The 18,714-nt window shown below is 43.0% G+C and overlaps 1 protein-coding gene across 6 annotated transcripts in view; it reads left to right on the plus strand.

The window, feature by feature from the left end:
- Positions 1 to 18,714, plus strand: part of VGLL4 (vestigial like family member 4) — a 153,228-nt gene that overhangs the window by 99,085 nt on the left and 35,429 nt on the right. For all 6 annotated transcript variants that reach the window (XM_045812286.2, XM_045812287.2, XM_087866775.1 and 3 more), the window contains one exon: positions 12,291 to 12,480. In XM_045812286.2, coding sequence (XP_045668242.1) covers positions 12,291 to 12,480 — 190 coding nt within the window. The remainder of the gene's footprint in view (positions 1 to 12,290; positions 12,481 to 18,714) is intronic.

The raw sequence follows: 18,714 nt of genomic DNA on the forward strand, positions 1-18,714 counted from the left end.
TTTGCCAAGATCACACCTTTTTCTGATTCCAAAGCCCACTTCTGCAGTTTCTCTGCACTGGGCTAGTGTGGTCAAGGGTACAGAAAGAAGGGAGGCACTCCTGGCCACAGGCATAGTGTTACAGAAAGAGCTGGGCATGGGTAAGCTCTTCTATAGGCAGACTGTGATGAGTCCATTCCAGAGGTTATGGTGTATCAGAGGAAGCAAAGTCTCCAGGCTCACCTTTCCCTCCCAAAATGGTCTTTTTTTCCCCTTTCCCCCTCCAGTGGTCAGTGACTCATTTTAAGACTTAACCCTCCAGGAGCTCCTGGCAGAGTGATACTCTCCAGAATTCCTTTCATGTGAAGAATGTTTTGGAAAATGCAGATACTAGCATGTTACCTTTGATGTTTAACCTGTTGCACACCAAAGGGCTTAAAGAGAGAGTTTCTTTGGGTATTTTTACCCACTTACAGTACCCATCTACATTTACCATTTCCCCCACAGCTTAATTTCTCTCTTTCGTGGCAACTGGAGTCCCTCAGGAGGCAACTGTTGAAGAGGCTAGAACAAGCCTTTTTCACTTCACCTTGTTTGGTGATTCCTTCTAAACATTTATGAGCTCTACCATGGAGGAAATTGAGCTTGATGCTTCTACCATCTGTAAAAACTTCTATAATTTTCCTCCTCATTAACAGTAACATGTCACAAAAGTAGACTTTCTGGTGAATATAGTGAAGAATTTCTTCTGTTACAGGTTCTTTTCCATTAAGGAGAGTTCTGTATGCTTGGCACTAAAAGGTTCTTGGGTTGCCTTTATTGGGTCATGTGTTGGTGCCGGGCCCTCAGACAGGGATTTGTGAGGACACGTGACCCATTATGTTGATGTTCTAATATCCAGGCAGACACAGCCCTTCCGGCTTCATCGGTACAGGAAAGTAGGGCTCGCGCTCTGAGACTCGGCTTCCTAATTGACTCTGAACCCTCCGCAACTCTATCAGAGTCACAGTCTAGGGTTGGAGGACCAAGAATAGAAGTTGGTGTGGTCATTGGTTTGGCTCAGGAAACCAAGGACGCAGACAATTGTTTGATCTTTTTGAGTCCTAGTTACGATTTACGAAGCCAGAACCCAACCTGATACCAAGATCTGCTGATATTCAGCCTAATTGTGTCATTGTTAGATACCTGAATTTTTCTTTAAGCCGAAGTGATATGTATAATAAGACATTAATTTCAGTTCTCTTACTTGGTGATAATTTCACTGAGGTTGCAGTATTAAAAAAAAATATTTATTTATTTATTTGGAGGGGGCAGAGTGGAAGAAGACTCCCCACTTAGTGGGATCCCCCCCAACATGGGGCTCGATCATGATCTGAGCCAAAACTGAGTCCGATGCTTAACTGACCGAACCACCCAGGCGCCCCCGAGGTTACAGTGTTGCATAATCCATGAAGATACAGTGAAGTTGTAGAGTGAATTCAGTAGAGTAAATGAGATTGCAGGGACTTCCTTTTTTTAATCCCAAACACAACAAAATTATTTTAAGTGGTATACAACTTCTTAATTAAATGAATAGGACATATGGATGTGAATATAATAATTTTTAATTGACTTCAAAATACCTTCAGCTAGTGCTTTTTGGTATTCAGATTAACCTTTCTATTCAATTTATTTAAAGTATTTTATTGTCTATTCAGAATGGAGATTGAGAATTCTAGACATTTTACTGTTCCCCTGGGGTTATTTTTGACCCTTTCTGTTCTAGTCCCTATAGAATTACAGATGTTTAAAACCATTAAGGATCGTAGACGTCCTCCACCCCGATGCACAGCTGTCCGAGGACTGTCTCGGAACAGGTGCCCTCAGTCCTGCAGGACTGCCATCTGGGAGAGCCCCCCACCTGCTCTGCAGGGGCTCTGTCCTTCACCTGTGCGTCTCAGAGAGCACCCTGTTCATTTGTGCTGAAGCTGTACACTTCCTGGAGCCCAGCCAAGATGCCCACTCTCTGTCAGTGCTGACCCATTGGTCTCCTCTCCTCTGCAGCTTCTAATCCCAAAGCAGCATCCATGCATCTTGACCAGTCCCTCCATGTTAGGTGAGCTGGAATAGACGAGGTGGCTGAAGCTGTTTGGTTCCAAACTGAAGAGCTTTCTCCTTTGAGCCAGACCTAAGTTTCAGACCTGTCCTCACCACCCTTCTTCGCTCTCTAGTCTTTCCTCCTTGTGTTCTTCGGCCCTGGCGCCATAACAAAGCACCCCAGACTGAAGCCTTAACAAATGTTTGTTGTGTCACAGTTCTGGAGGCTGCAAGTCTGAGGTCAGGATGTCGGCAGGGCTGGTTTCTTCTGGGGCTTCTGTCCTTGACTTGCAGATGGCCGTCTTCATGTTAATGTGGTCTTCGTTCTGTGTGTGTCTGCTCCTGATCTCTTCTTAGAAGGGCACCAACTTACCTAATGACCTCATTTAACCCTAATTATTTCTGTAGAGACCCTGTTTCCAAATACAGTCACATTCTGAGGTACTGGGGTTAGGACTGGAAAATTTTGGGGGGACATAACTCAGCCTATAGCACTGCTCTTCCGGACTTCCCGCCTGCTCTCTCCTCTTTCCTCCTCTTCACCTGTCTTCCTACCACCACCACCACTACTACTACTTCTTCTTCTTCCTTCTTCCTTCTTTCTTCTTCATTTTATTTATTTGAGAGAGAGAGCGAGCGAGCTAGACAGCACAAGCAGGGGGAGTGGCAGGCAGAGGGAGATGAGGGAGATCCAGGCTCCCCACTGAGCAGGGAGCCTGATGCAGGGTTTGATCCAGGACCTGAGATCATGACCTGACCCAAAGGCAGAAGCTTAGCTAACTGAGCTACCCAGGCACCTACCACTTCTTTTCCTTAACCTGTAAAGCATCCTGCACAGCTAAAAAGAATATGAAAATGGAGGGATCTGAATGCCGTGTTTCTCCTTCCAGCTCTTCTCTGGATCAGCTTTGTGACCTTGAGCAGTTCATTTAATTCTTGAAACACTAGTCTCCTTAGCTACAATTCAGGAATCATTTTTCCCTTCTTGCATTATAGGACTATAGTAAGAAAAAAGCAGAGTAACAGATCCTATTTTTAAATGCTTTAAAAATAAAATATACTGACATAAGATACAGGAAAGCTCAAAGTGTAACGTTTACAGGATTATTTGGATTACTTGAAATTCTGATTACAATGCATGTGTCAACTCCACGTTTTATTGTGTTTTGTTATCCTTAATTATATTTTTAGCAGACAGCAATATACCGTAAGCGTTTTTTCTTCTTCTTTTTTCCTGAACAATCCCCTTGTTGCTCTAAGAAGACCAGAGCTGCTCAAATCCTGCTCAGCTGGGGGTCTGCCTCCCCCGCCTGGCTGACTGCACAAGAGTGACCTTTCACTGAGGGTTGGCCTCCAGATGTGAGACTGGACTCTGCAAGTCTCCAGCTGTGGCTCTGGGCTCCCGAGAGCAGTGGTGGGAAAGGGGTGGGGGCGAGGGGGCGCGGTCACTGAGTTGTAGAATGGCTTGTAATCCCTGCTCTGCTGGCAGACACTACGTCACGTCTTTTATCTCTGCTGGCTCGCCCCGGTTTCATCATGTTGCCTAACAGCCCTCCTTACAAAATGAAAAAAGGGAACCAGAATGGGGATAGCCACCAGTTGAACTGTGTGAAGGAGGTTGACTTCACTGTCTTCTCTCCAGCTGCTAGTCTCTGAGACAAAGAAGTATTATTTGAAAGAAAACGAATAAGCCCCGGGCTGCTGCCCTGCACGGTCTTGAGTGTGAGAGGAGAGTGCAGTTGTTTTATCTGGGTGACGCTCGCCAGTAGGGTGATGTCAGTCTGGTCGCCCTGGGCTGTGGTCAGACAGGAGACGTTTCCACGTAGCCCAGAGGCTTGTGGGTAGTGGGGGGAACTAAGCTGTGGTTTTACTTTGATTTAGGTTCAAACATGATAAAAGGGCTGGGGAGGGGAGTAGAACATAAAATCTTAAACACAGCAATGATTTAAATTGTGGAAGAAAGCTTTTGAGCAAGGAAGGCAATATAGATTTTTGTGAAAAATCTACCCGTAAAAGTTACAGCAAGGTATTTTTTTTTGTTTTTCCTACAGACGTACCTTCCCCTTCTTCATAAACACAAAGACACTGTCATTTCAGCCTTGTGGTGTTTGACTAATCTTCAAAAAATGACAATAAATGCCATGATTCTGGTTAATTCCTCACGAGGCATGCCACAGTCTTGAATGCAGTCACAGATCTTGTATGGCACTTGGCCCACAGAGTTGGTGAAGAGGTGCTGTGACCAGGAGCTGAGCGACTGGGTTCTAAAGCCACCTCTGCTTTTCCCTGGAATCCCTTCCTGTCTCTGAACCAAATTAGTTGCTTCAGCTCCATGTTGAAGGCCTGTGGGCTTCATCGTTCAGATGTATAAAAGTCGAATCCGCCTTTTGTGGACCAAATTATATTTATTTTCACCTTCAGTTTACTAACTACAACTTTCTAATGGTATTTGAGTGAGTGAGTGAAGCTCGAACACTGAGAATTAGAAGTGTCCTTTATTTTTAATTACATCTCCCTCCAGGACGAGGTAACTTAAGAATACTTAGTGGGATCAGTTTTTTTCTCCTATTGTGTAAAGTGTGCCCTATAAAGCTGTAGTATTTCTTGATCAGCGATTAAAGTATAACTTAACTTTGGGGGGCGCCTGGGTGGCTCAGCCGTTAAGCGTCTGCCTTCGGCTCAGGGTGTGATCCTGGCGTTCTGGGATCAAGCCCCACATCGGGCTCCCCCCCGCCCCCCCGCGGGGGCCTGCTTCTTCCTCTCCCACTCCCCCTGCTTGTGTTCCCTTTCTCGCTGGCTGTCTCTCTCTCTCTCTCTGTGTCAAATAAATAAATAAAATCTTTAAAAAAAAAAAGGTATAACTTAACTTTGGAAGGTGTACATTACATAGAATGGAGATATTTAGAGCTAAAGTTAGGCCATCGAGGTGATGTAATCAAATCACTTAATTTTACAAATGAAGAAGCAGAGGTTAACAAGACAAGTACTGTTTTGAAGGCCCTCCAGTTGGGTTCTGTAGTGTATCCAGTCTAAGATGCACCATTATCTTGTGTCCCACTAAGAAGGAAACGGTCTCGCTTATTAAAATATGCCAATTGATTATAAGACAAACTTCAAGCCTAGCTCTATTAAAATGTAAGAAGTTAAGGAGTCTTAGAATCTTTGCAGGATTCTGAACCTAGGCCACATCTTTCTGAGTCTTGTCTCCATGGCTTGCTTTTCTCCTGCTTTATTCTGACTTGAAAGCAGAATTTTCTTGTAATATTTCACCAGAATCATTATATGGCATGTCATAAAGCTAAGCAATTTTTTTATTTCTCTGTTAAACTTTTTTTAAAAAAATTGAAATTAATATATGCTGATTCTTGTGAAATCTTGGGCCAAAAATCTTTGCTCATCTTCGGCTGGAAGACATATTTAAGAATATTTTTGATCCCTGTATTAGAACTGCCACCATGACTAAAAATAGCAGTTATGTAATCTTTGTATCTATTGGGCATTTTTCTTCAGTAACCCATCCCTGGTTAAAAACGCCAAATACATTTTAAAAATTGAAATTCCTTTTTATAATCAGATTTTTTTTTTAAGTTAAATTGACAATTGTGGCGAGGCCAACTTGAGAAACTTGAAACACCGGGTTACTCAGATCTCCTTTCTCCTGTTTTTCCCGAAAAAGGAAGATAATCCTTTCTCCCTTTTCAATTACCAAACTGTTGTGAAATTTAGAATACACATTAGTTCAGGAGCAAATAGTCTTTACACCTCAAGATAAATTCCTTTTGGTGTGTATTCTTTCCTCCTCTGCTTGTGGTCAGCGTCTGTATAAATTTCATCATTTGTTTCTCCGACAGCACTTCACACAGCCTTCAGCGTGCAACGGGCACGCTCACACACACAGTCCGATTACAAGCTGAGCTGGAGCTTAATAGAACTCTGATGAACCCAAGTATCTCCGTAACCTCAAGCGGTTCCCTGCTTTGCCTTTTCTTAACTTAATAGTAGAAAAAAAAAATCTGACTTTAACATTGTAGAGAGCTATAGCTATCACAAGAAAAGGTTTACTTTCATTGCAGGGGAAAAATGAATGATGCTTGTTCTTATATAACAGTTCAGTGTGAAAAACCTGAGGTAGGAAAGGAACTAATAATACTGGAGTATTCTGTCATCTACTTATAAATATATTTTTATTTTTTAGGGGTGAGGGTAACAGCTTTATTGAGATATTCACACACCAGTGTAATTCACCCATGTAACGTATACAATCCAGTGGGTTTTAGTATATTCAGAGTTGTGCAACCTTTACCACAATTCATGATAGACCACTTTCATCACCCCCGGAAGGAAACCCTGCATTCACTGGTAGTCACTTCCCATTGCTCCTCCTCCCACCCCCCAGCAAGCACTAATCTACTTTCTGTCTCTTCACATTTGGCTGTTCTGGGCATTTCATGTCAGTGGACTCAGACAGTGTGTGGCCCTCTGTGTCTGGGGGGTGGAATTCACTTTGCATACTGTTTTCTAGGTTCATCCATGAATCAGTACTTCATTGCTTTTTACGGCTGAGTAGTGTTCCATCATATGGATAGATTTGCATGTTCTCTGTACCCATTCATCAGCTGCTTGGCGTTTGGGTTTTTGTCTATTATGAATAATGCTGCTATGAACATTCATGTATAAGTTTTTATGTGAATATGTGTTTTAATTTCTCCTGGTTATATACCTCGGTGTGGAATTGCTGGCTCATGTTGTAACTCTGTGTTTAACCACTCGAGGAACTGCCCAGAGCTGTTTTCCATAGCACCTGCACCATTTTGCATTTGCACCAGCAATGCACGAGGGCTCCAAATTCCCTACATCTTTGTCAACACTTGTCACTTTCTGTCTTTTGATGATAGCCCCACTAGTGTGTGTAAAGTGGTTATCTCATTGTGGTTTTGATTTATGTTTTCCTGATTGCTAATGATGTTAGACATCTTTATATGTGCTTATTGGCTGTTTGCATATCTTTGAGAAATGAGTATATAGATCTTTTCCTGTTTTTAAATTGAGTTCTGTTTATTATTGGGTTTTGAGAGTTCTTTATATATTCTTTTTTTTTTTTTAAAGATTTTATTTATTTATGTGACAGAGAGACAGCCAGCGAGAGAGGGAACACAGCAGGGTAGTGGGAGAGGAAGAAGCAGGCTCCCAGCGGAGGAGCCTGATGTGGGACTCGATCCCGGAACGCCGGGATCACGCCCTGAGCCGAAGGCAGACGCTTAACGACTGTGCTACCCAGGCGCCCCGAGAGTTCTTTATATATTCTTAAATAGATCTTTTGAAATTCCTTATTTTATAGCATCTTTGATCTTTAACATATCCTGTAACTCCTAACCTGGACACCCCATTGCCCTGCCTCGTAATTCATTCAAGCAGTGTTTACCATCCATCTACTATGTGGAAGATATTGTGCTTTGCATTCTCGAGAATATCAAATGAATTAAATGTCCCCTGCTTCAAGGAGCACAAAACCAAGTAGGAAGGGAAGTATCATAGGGATAAATTTCTATGGGTGTTCAGAAGAAGTGATGACTTTTAGATTGAGGAGTCAAAGAAGACAACCTGGGGGAGGAGGCATTCTAAGTGGCCTTTGACAGATGCATAGGGTTTGATATAAGAAGATGGGAGGAGGAAACTGAGTAAAGGCCTTGGGGTTAAACAGTGAGGTCTCTGTGCAGTGGTGTCCAGTCTGGTTTAATCTCTAGGGCTGACATTTTGAGAGCTTACAAAGGGGGGATACTAGGAACAAAGGCTGGGAATGCCGTGGGGCCACTTGTTGGTTATGAATGCAGAAGCATCCTGGAGGTTATTTCATCATGACTGGTAAGCCCTTGGCTGTTTGGGGTCCTAGTGGGCTGACATGGCCAGAATGCTGCCGTGGAAGACCGAGTTTACAGAAACGTGTAGGATGGTGTGGGGGTGGGGGTGACTGTAAGCATCACTGCCGTGTTTCTGGCTTGGAAACGGGCAAGTGCTTTAGAGGATAAGAAGGCCTGTGGAGAAGAAGCTGCTGTGGAAATTGTTTAATCTCCTGGTTTCCAAGTTTATTTGACCACGGGTTCACTTTCTAGTTTTTTGAACATATGACACCTGAGACACATACTTGACATTTTGCTGCCTTCGTTCAGTGTTACACAAGTAATAATTGCTTAGTAACCCCAAAGATACAGATGTGGTGAAGAGCAGGGCCACATGCACCCCAATGTTCATAGCAGCATTGTCCACAATAGCTAAATCGTGGAAGGAGCCGAGATGCCCTTCAACAGATGACTGGATTAAGAAGTTGTGGTCCATATATACAATGGAATATTACTCAGCTATCAAAAAGAATGATTTCTCAACATTTGCTGCAACATGGACGGCACTGGAGGAGATAATGCTAAGTGAAGTAAGTCAAGCAGAGAAAGACAATTATCATATGGTTTCTCTCATCTATGGAACGTAAGAACTAGGAAGATCGGTAGGGGAAGAAAGGGATAAAGAAAGGGGGCTAATCAGAAGGGGGAATGAAGCATGAGAGACTATGGACTCTGGGAAACAAACTGAGGGCTTCAGAGGGGAGGGAGGTGGGGGAATGGAATAGGCTGGTGATGGGTAGTAAGGAGGGCACGTATTGCATGGTGCACTGGGTGTTATACGCAAGTAATGAATCATGGAACTTTACATCAAAAACCAGGGATGTACTGTATGGTGACTAGCATAATATAATTTAAAATATTATTATGATAAAAAAATAATAATTGCTTAGTAAATGTTGGCTGGTTGGTACTTGATCGATTACGGGGTTGTGGATCACAGCTGGGTCACTGACTCTGAGGGCCGAAGGAAGTGTTAGGTGTTAACTAGTCCAGCCCCTTGTTGTAGGCAGGCCTTAGAGGGGAAGTGTGTGCCCATATTCACCTGGCCGTAAGTAAAGTGACAATGTCCTGCCATGTCTCGGTTCCCAGACTATGTGTTCTCTTCAATTTTTCTAAAATAATTTTAACCTTCTTTTGCCACTTAGACCATAATTAAAGCAAATCCCACTTTATAATACAAGGTGTTGCATGAGGGTCCTTGAGTGGAGGCGCCAAAATGAATGAGGGTCATAACTGAAAAGACCTGTTTCTACACTTGTAACTGAATTTCTTCCCTTCTACCCCTAGTGCCTTGGCTCTGAGCCATGTGTGGGGCTTGCACGTGTGTGTGAGGGGATGTCATTCTGATAGGCAGAGGGCATGGGTTCTTGCTTACGGTAAACTATTGACTGTGAACCTGAGCAGGTCCCTCCATGTCTAGGGGCACAGTTTTCTCTGTCCAGTGAGGGAATCCAAGTGTACAGGGCCCTTTCCAAGATTAACAACATGCATGTCCCCTTGTCTGTAGGGGATTTGGTACAGTTTTGTCACAGCCCCTAGGGGAGAAGAACCACCTGTTGTTCCTCTGTGGGTCGTTTACCTATCAGGTTAGAAATCCCAGTGTTTCCAAAGGATTCTGTGGACTTTCTTCTTTCTATGTCAGACACCAGCGATTTGGTCTTAAAGAGAAGCAGGGCATGCATTTCATGAACTTAAACTGAAAACAAGCACAAACAAGCTTTTATTAAGATGGAAATTGGGGAGTGGAGTGGCAATGTTGTTCTGACTCCAAGAGTTTTGCTTTTCACTTAGCAGCGTATGCTAGTGTTGTAATGAGTGACTCTTCATTTTTTGGAGTGATGTGAATTTGTTGCTGTGGTGGCAGGTTTCCATGGCAACTGGTGTTGCTACACATCTGGCATCTGATAAAATGGTTCCCAAAGCCCAGGGGTCCACACAGAGCCCAAGTACTCCTCATCTCCGCTGAACCGGCCAAGGATGTGGAGAAACACAGGGCGGAGGGCATGGTGGCTCCGTGCCAGTTTGATGAGGCTTGATTTGCAATTGCTGAGTTCCTGGGGTATCATCAGGGTTCCTCCAAAAGTTAGCCGGGCTACTGACGTTTTACATTGGAAATGCCCTCTCCCCTTTCTGTGGAGGTGAAGGGTATGAGAGAGGGGAGCATATTTGGAAAGAGTATTTTCTGATTTATCACCATATAAATATTAGCATGGCTTTTTATTTGCTTGCTTAAGAAAAAAAAGATTTTTTATTTCAGGGGGAATGGGCAGAGGAAAAGAGTCATAAGCAGATTCAGTGCTGAGCACGGAGCCCGACTTGGGGCTCCATCCTGCGACCCTGAGATCACCACCTGAGCCTAAACCAAGAATCGGACACTTAACTGACTGTGCCACCCAGGCGCTCCTGTTTGCTTGCTTTTTTAAACCAAAAATTCATAAATAGGAAGTAGAGGACAACCAAAATCCTACTGAATGTTTGAGTGTGGCAGGCCAGCATATGGCCTGTTTTTAGGTATTTCATTTAAAATGGAAAGTTCCAGTTTGCTTTGGGGCCAAAGTCTCTGAAAGAAATACTGCCTGGAGGTGTATTATGGGGTCACTGTATATTTGCTAGTTTATATCTTGCTGACTAAATTGGCAAAAGTTTTATTTTTCCTGGTAAACATTCAGGAGGCTTTTCCCTCCCTCCTTTCCCTAACAAAATTGTATTTGTCATATGCGTATGAAGCAAACGACTGTTAAAACTGTCCACACATCTGTGATGATATGAAAATTACTGATGGCAAACAAAGATTTCCTTTCTTAGGTACCACAAGGTCTCAGATGAAGTTGACTTTATCCTAATATTTCTCTCAAATTGTGACCAAGTGGAAACAAAATTGGCCATGCCTTAGAGGCCAGTATGAATGAATAATAGCATGACAAAAGGGTTATTATTTGTGAAAAATTTAGGTAACCCCTCCCATATGACTTAGAAAACTAGAAGTTTTCTCTTAAAGTATGTATTACTCTTTTTTATAAATTTTAGAAGGCATAAAACATTTATTATAATAAAGGGTTATGCTTATTTTAATTAATAATGAGGCACAAAGTTATCGCTTAGTACAAAGTCTTTTTAATTACAGGAATGAAAAACTCCGAGATGTTGAATCAGATCACAATGTGAATTCTAATTTGAGTGTTTAACTTTGAAAGTGTTTGAGAATTGGACCTGTGTATTAAGCTCATGACAAAGTATATGCAGAAACTTTGTGCTGATAATAGTCAAAATATATTTAATGTGGGACGCCTGGATGGCTCAATCGGTTAAGCGTCTGCCTTGGGCTCAGGTCCTGATCCCGGAGTTCCAGGGTCGAGCCCCACACTGGGCTCCCTGCTCAGTGGAGAGCCTGTTTTTCCCTCTGCCTGCCATTTCCCCTGCTTGTGTGCACCCCCCCCCCGAAAAAAAATCTTTAAAAAATCCTTAAAAAAAAAAAAAAAGGACAACCTTCTTGGGTCCCCTCCCTCCTTGGGAGCTTTGTACTATCACTTTGCTATCGCTCAATAAACCTTGCTTTGCTGCCCACTAAAATATATATTTTTTAGGAAGGAAAGGTTAGCGCCTGAACAGACATACAAAAAAAAAATGTATATATATATATATATTTAGTGTGCTGTAAGAATGAAATGTTTATTTTTCATTAAACAAGGTGTTTTCATTTCTTTTAACGTTTTGGGCAAATGAATTATTAACCCATAAATTTTCCTCATTCTTAAAAAAAATAACATACCAAAATTGTAATAAAAATGAAACAGGCAAGAAAAGTGAGTTTCTAGTCATGTTCTAATGAAGCCTGTGTTAGGTCATTTCTCTTATAGGTATAGAGTCGAATACCCACACATCAAAAGACCTTTATTGTTTTAAATTAACTTCAGAGATGGTTTGTGGTCAGTACTTTTACCCGTCTGTTACTTTAGTGCAAGGTTTAATTTTAAACTCTACCCTAAAGAGTTGTTGAAGACATGGGAATTATGTGACGTGATGGAGGTGTTAGCAACATGTAAGTGTATCAAATCAGCACCTTGTGCACCTTAACGTTGCACAGTGCGCTCCGTCAGTTAAATCTCAATAAAGCTGGGGGAGGGGAGTGAGTTATTGTGTAGAAAACCACGCTGGTGTAAAATGTCGTGTGCTTGGCAGCTCACCTCGCGCTCAGGCCGTGTTCTGAGAATGGCAGGCAGCCCGTCCTGTTGCCAAAACTTTCCACTGGGAGTAGTTTTGCAAGGGGTGGGCAGGGAAGCGGGGCACTGAGGGGGGCGTTTCTCCTCCTTGGTGACGACATCATCTCTCTTTGCGTAGGTGAAGCTGCTCTCAGGGGAGAACCCAGGATGCAGACCCTCCCTGTGGCGTCTGCCCTTACCAGTCACCGCACAGGCCCCCCGCCCATCAGTCCCAGCAAGAGGAAGTTCAGCGTGGAGCAAGGGGACGATGACCTGGACTGTGAAAATGACCATGCTTCTAAGATGAGTCGCATCTTCAACCCCCATCTGTAAGTTCCTTCTTCCTGAAGTGAGGGCGTTCTGGGTTGGTTTCCGTGTGCTCCCTGCTGGGGCCATGTTCTTTGGCAACTTTGTGCCAGCTGTGAAGTGAAAGGATGAACAGTGTTTACCTGCCAGGCGGGGGATTAACCGTTTTTAATAACTTGAGAGATGACATCTTCTTTCCTTCCAACTTACTTGTATGACTGTGTGAGTGTGTGTGTGTGTGTGAGTGAGTGTGTGTGTGTGTGTGAGTGTGTGTGCGTGTTCCCCATGGATGTTAGCTTTCTCTTCCAGCTTCTGGGGGGTGGTTGTCTGAAGACTGCCTTTTCTTGCCTGTATCACTGATGGTTGTTCGGAGAATCAGTCTTCGGTGAATGTCTTATCAGGAAATGGAAGGAAAGGTTGGTGCCTGAACGGACGTACATAAAATGTTTTGCTTAGGAGTTTAGAGTTGTACGCATTAAGAAATACAGTAGCCTCCCCCCTTATCCGAGGGGTATATGTTCCAAGACTCCCAGTGGATGCCTGATACATGGATAGTAGCAAACTCTGTATACGCTGTGTGTTTTCCTAGGCATAGATACCCATGTGAAAGTTTAATTTACAAGTTAGGCACAGTAAGAAATGAACAGCGATAACTAATAGTAAAATAGAACAGTTATAACAGTATACTGTAATAATGGTTATGTGAATGTGGTCTTTCTCGCGGAATCTCTGTTGTGATGGGCCCACCCTTCTTGTGGTGATGTGAGATGATGACATGTCTGCGTGGTGCAGTGAGGTGAGTGACATAGGCGTTGGGACGTAGCATTCAGCTACTGTGACTAGGGAGGATCGTCTGCTTCCAGGCCACAGTTGGTTGTGGAAAGCAAAACTGCAGGAAAGGGGGGGAGGGTTGAATTAATTCTCACCTTGTGTATTCATGGTATGAACTCGAGACCTTCCTGAAAGTGGGAAAGATGGCTCTTTGTGTTTATGAGAAGGTGCTGGTCATTTCTGGCATGCGAGCCTGCTGGAGCTGTTAGAGAGCCCGTCTTGGAGCTAATCCTCCCTGTGCCACCGGCATTCTCTACGATCATGACATGAGTTGCTCCAACACTCTGGGCCTCAGTTTCCTTACTTGTGAAACAGAGGGGTTGAAATGCAAGTTTTCTGCATCTGTCCAGGGTTACCACGTTTACATTAGGAAAAGAGCTTGCTTCTGAGCCTTGTTCCGGCTTCCCCTTCGCACTGTCTTCTGAACACGCATGCCCCACCAAGGGAGTGGAATGCCTTTTCACATGTTTTCAGCACTTGAGACAGCCAGCCAGCTGCCCGGAGAGTCTGCTCTGGCAACTGTGTAGCCAGTCGGTATTGTCAGAGTGGGGGAGCTTGTCAGAGCCGGTGAGGTGGCCCTGATTATTAGAAGGTGTGGCTTTGTAGCTCCAGGGTCAAAGAGCCTACTCTTTTTTCCCCTCCCCAGGCATGAATTGATGTTTTGTGATTATTCAGAATGCTTGGCTTCCCCAGTTCTGATTGCGGAGGATGCTGCTGCTTCTGGCAGGAACGTGACTGCTCAGACAGTTCCCGTTTTCTCATTGGCGGAGACCTTGCGCAGTGAGAGGTAGCCGATAAGCCCGCAGCCCTGTGCTGCCTCAGCGCCAGCAGCCCTGAGCATTCCGTGCATTCCAGCCCGCTTGGACTGTTGTGTGCAGTCATAAGACATACTGACAGAGGTATTTATCCTCAAATAAATCACTGTAGTGTTAGTCAGAGGCTGAGCCCGCAGTCTGGAGCCCTGGAATTTGCTATAATCAGGAATCCAGCAACAAGGCACTGCAAAACAATGAGCTCTCCCAAATAGGGAGAGGCTTGTAATTTAGATTCTGGGCGCTCAACTATTTGTTCATTCTCTTGTTACTAGGAATTTCTTCTTCTCCTCTGCCATCCTCTTTCCTGAAATCCAAACAGGAGACATTTGGTCTTTTTTTTTTTGGAAGGAAAGGGGAGGTCGCCCTGAAGCAGTATATTTTCTGAGCAAACATGCCTCGGTTTGAATCGCAGTTCTGCCACTTACTTGGACAGTCACTTAATGTACCTGGGCCCAATATCCTTCTTTGTAAAATGGCAGTGATAACAGCTCATGTGAGGCCTGTCGTGCGCACAAGAACCAGCACATGCAGGGAGTCTGGTGCAGTATGGTACTCAATTGGTGGTAGCTATTAAAACTTTTATTATTGTTAAGTCCCTTATTCCGATATTGATAACAATGATAAAGAATAAAAATAAATAAAAGTAATAATAAAAAATAAATAAAAATACCATTATGGCGAATTTAATGCCTGAGCATGTGTGAATTTCACTCAGAATGTCGGGGCTCAAATTTCAGCTTCTTTATCTTTCGGTGGAAGTAATCATAGTTCTTTCCTCATACGATGACTGTATATGCTAGTGCAGTGCCTGGCATCTAGATAGTAAGCACACAGCCAAAGTCATCATTCGTATTATTGTTATAATGTTAAAACAGAAAATGAGGGGCACCGGGGTGGCTCAGTTGGTTAAGCATCTGCCTTCAGCTCAGGTCATGATCTCAGCGTCCTGGGATTGAGTCCCACACAGGCTCCCTGCTCAGTGGGGAACCTGCTTTTCCCTCTCCTTCTGCCTGCCTCTCCACCTGCTTGTGCTCTCTCTCACTCTCTCTGTCAAATAAATAGCCCACAGAAAATGATTTTGTAACTCCTTGGGTCATTGCAGATATGACCTTGAAGTACAGATGACTATAAATAATTCATACTATGTTATAATTGCATTATGCTATAAATACTTTAAAGTGTAAATAATAGAAATAGAATTGCTAGATTTCATGGGCATCTCACAGTTGATGTCATCACGCAGAGTTTTAGGCAAATAGAAAGAGTAGTATCCACCCCCCACCCCCTGTCCCCGGGCCACACTGCCTGGACCTCTGGGTGATGAGGGTGCAGTCTGTTCATTGTGCTGTCACTGTTCTCCTGTGATGATAGTTTGTTTCAGTAACAGTAACAGTGTTCCTCTTTGTATCTTCTAAGAGCGGAATTACAACTTTTGTAGGAGGATTGGAAAGATGCTTCATCTCTTCTTCGTGTTGTAGGGTACTTAGCATTGCTGGATTTGAGGGAGTGTTTCCTCTTTGAGCTGTAGTGTGTTCCCTCCTTTTTATTTGCTGTGTCCAAGAAGTTTTTTTTTTTAAATAATCAATTACAAATTGATATTTCTTTGGAAAAGAGTGGTCTGGTATATTTGTCTCTTTAAGGAAATTACAAAATGATTTTTTTGCTTTTTATCTTCTTAGAACATGTTCATGTTTTATAAGGGAAATGTGATTTGTTTATTTTATCACTGAAGAAATCACAATAATTCTGGGCATGGAGTGTTGTTGAACAACAGCTTTGACAGCTCGTAAGAGTTTCAAAGATGCAAGCCTTGGCTGCATTTCGTTGTACTCATCATGTTGAGATACTTTCCAGGAGAGAGGAGGAGAGATTGAGTGTCTCTGAGCCAGAGTAGGAAGCTACAGACAATGACTAAATTTCATCTGACTTAATTCAGGGAGGAGGGAGAGAAAGAAGAGAGGTTTCCTTAGTGATTTCTCCAGAACTTGGAAATTGAGAATTCCTGGACTCTTATTCCAACCCTGTATCGCCTGGGTCATCTGAACTCTTCATTCACTTTCTTTTTGATATGGTGACTCAGAGAACTATGTGTTTGTTTGTTTATTTCTTAAGAAAAGTGTTAAGAACATGAAGGTTTTATTTAGAAGTTGAAAGATACTGTGTCTCTCAGAAAGAAAGTGGATTAAGTAAGGTATGGGGGCATAGGTGTTGGGATTCCTCTCATGGAAATGTCAGTGAGTAATCTTTTCCCCCAGGACCCTGGTATTCAAGTGCTAAGGAAGAGCTCTCTTTTCCTCTATCCATGACCCATATGGACTCAGGGATTGCTGTTTTGTGGCTGTCCCTGATTTGGCGAATAAGAGCTCTGTCAGCTGGCTCCTGTGTCCTAGTTATGCGCCCCCGCCCCCTTTTTAAAGCACTTCTTATTTTCTGGCAAACATCATCCTCCTCTTGTAACCTACCTGTGCCAGCCATGGAATCAACCATTTCTCCAGGGGACCCTGGTTCCTTTTAGTGGAGAATAGGGTTTAGAAGCCAAAATCTGGCTGCCAAGTATTTTTATGGCGTCACTGCCTTTCGATTTGAGGTGTCTAATATCATAGACACTAGCTACGTGTGGCAATTCAAATTTAAAATGAAATAAAATTTAAAATTCAGTTCTTCTGTTGTACCAGCCACATTTCAAGCTCAGCAGCCACATGTGGCTAGTGGCTGCCACATTGTACAGCACACATAGAGAATATTTCTACCCCCACAGAAGGTTCTGTTGAATAGCACCTTTTCAGGGGAAAGAGCTAAAAAATCATGAGTTCGTATTAATACCCCCAAATTCTAATCCAATTCCACAGAATTGTTCCTTACCATCCCCCATTCTATATTTGCATCTCCCTGTTTCCCAGCAATACATTTACTTACTGTTCACTCACTCCTATAGTTCACATAAAATACTTTCAGAATTTCTGTGCCCATACCACTTTGAAAAACAAACTTACCAAAAAGAGTTCAAGATATGTTGGCAGTTCTTTTTTTGTTCTGTGCTGAGTGTATAACAAAGTACTTGTAACTTGGTAGTCAGTTACTTCCCCTCCCCCCTTTCAGTGTTCTGTCAACCAGAATATATAGATTCATTTCTCTTCGCATTCAGCTGTAGATTTTCTTTCCATCTTTGTTGATTTCATTGTATTTTTTGAATATGTAAAACATTAACATGCTTCCAAAAGTCAAAACTGTATTAAAAAGTACTTGGAGGAGTGAGGAGTGTTACTCCCTCCCCTCTCTCTTTCCTTTTGCTCCTTCCTCTTGTAGGCTATTATCCTTCTTGTGTTTCTTTTTGTTAAAGTAAGCAGATACGTGAATGGTTTCTCAGTTCCCCGTCTTTTTTTTTTTTTTTTATACATAAGGTAACATGCTTTGTATGTTCATTTGAGTTCTGGTGTTTTCATTCAGCCATATACCATACAGATCTTTTCACGCCACTTCCTTATCCTTGTTTACAGCTGCATAGCATTCCACGGCATGCATGTGCCAGGGTTCAGGTAACCAATCCCCTTTGTCTGGACATTTAGGTCATTTCCAGCATTTAACAATCCTGATAATGCTTCAGTGGATAAACTTGTGCTTTTCTAGTATCTTGTGTATTTGCCGTACAGTAAAAAACTCTTGAAGGCAGACAATTGATGGAGTAAAACATCAGGCTAAATTCAGTTTTTGCGACCTAGTTTGGCCTGCTTGGCTGAGAGTTCTATGCTGAAGAGTATAGTCTAAGGTGATTTTTGGAAATGAAGCAATTTTCAACTTTGTGTCTGTGTGAAGGTATGTGTAGGGTTTATGTGTGTCGAAGGTTTACCATTGAACTGTTGAGTCAGTCACCTGTGAGAGGGAGGGAACATTTATTGAGTGCTAACTGTATGCTCATCCTATGCTAGACACTTTAAAGATATTGTCTTACTTGACCCTCACAATAAATGTGACCCTTTAAGACAGGTAGGGGTGTGTGTGTGTGTGTGTGTGTGTGTGTGTGTGTAAGTGTGTGTAAGAGCTCTGTTACTTACAGAAGTAGAAGTGAGGCTCTGAGAGGATCGTGTGTCCAAAGCGGTGGAGCTGGGATTAGCCAGCAGAGTCAATGTACCAAAATAACCCCAACTTTTCAATTTCCTCTGGGTCTAGGTTTTTTTTTTAAGATTTTATTTATTTATTCGACAGAGATAGAGACAGCGAGAGAGGGAACACAAGCAGGGGGAGTGGGAGAGGAAGAAGCAGGCTCACAGCAGAGGAGCCTGATGTGGGGCTCGATCCCACAACTCCGGGATCACGCCCTGAACTGAAGGCAGACACCCAACCGCTGTGCCACCCAGGCGCCCCTCCTCTGGGTCTAGTTTTAATGTGACATGAGGAATTGTGTGTGTGACACCAAAACCAAGGATCATTTGCTAGCGCTGTATTTTACCCAAGGCAGGACCACATGCATCTTAAATATGGACATCATATATTTATGACACTTCGCCAATCCAGTGTCCAGTGCATGGTAGGGACTGAATAATTTCTACGTTGAATTGAATTAGACCCAGTTTCAAGAGACTGCTCCTCTTCCAGCTGGGGGATGCAGCCTCT

The sequence above is a fragment of the Ursus americanus genome, chromosome 14, assembly GCF_024610735.1.
Source record: "Ursus americanus isolate L20-20 chromosome 14, mUrsAme1.1.p, whole genome shotgun sequence".
Lineage (NCBI taxonomy): Eukaryota > Metazoa > Chordata > Mammalia > Carnivora > Ursidae > Ursus > Ursus americanus.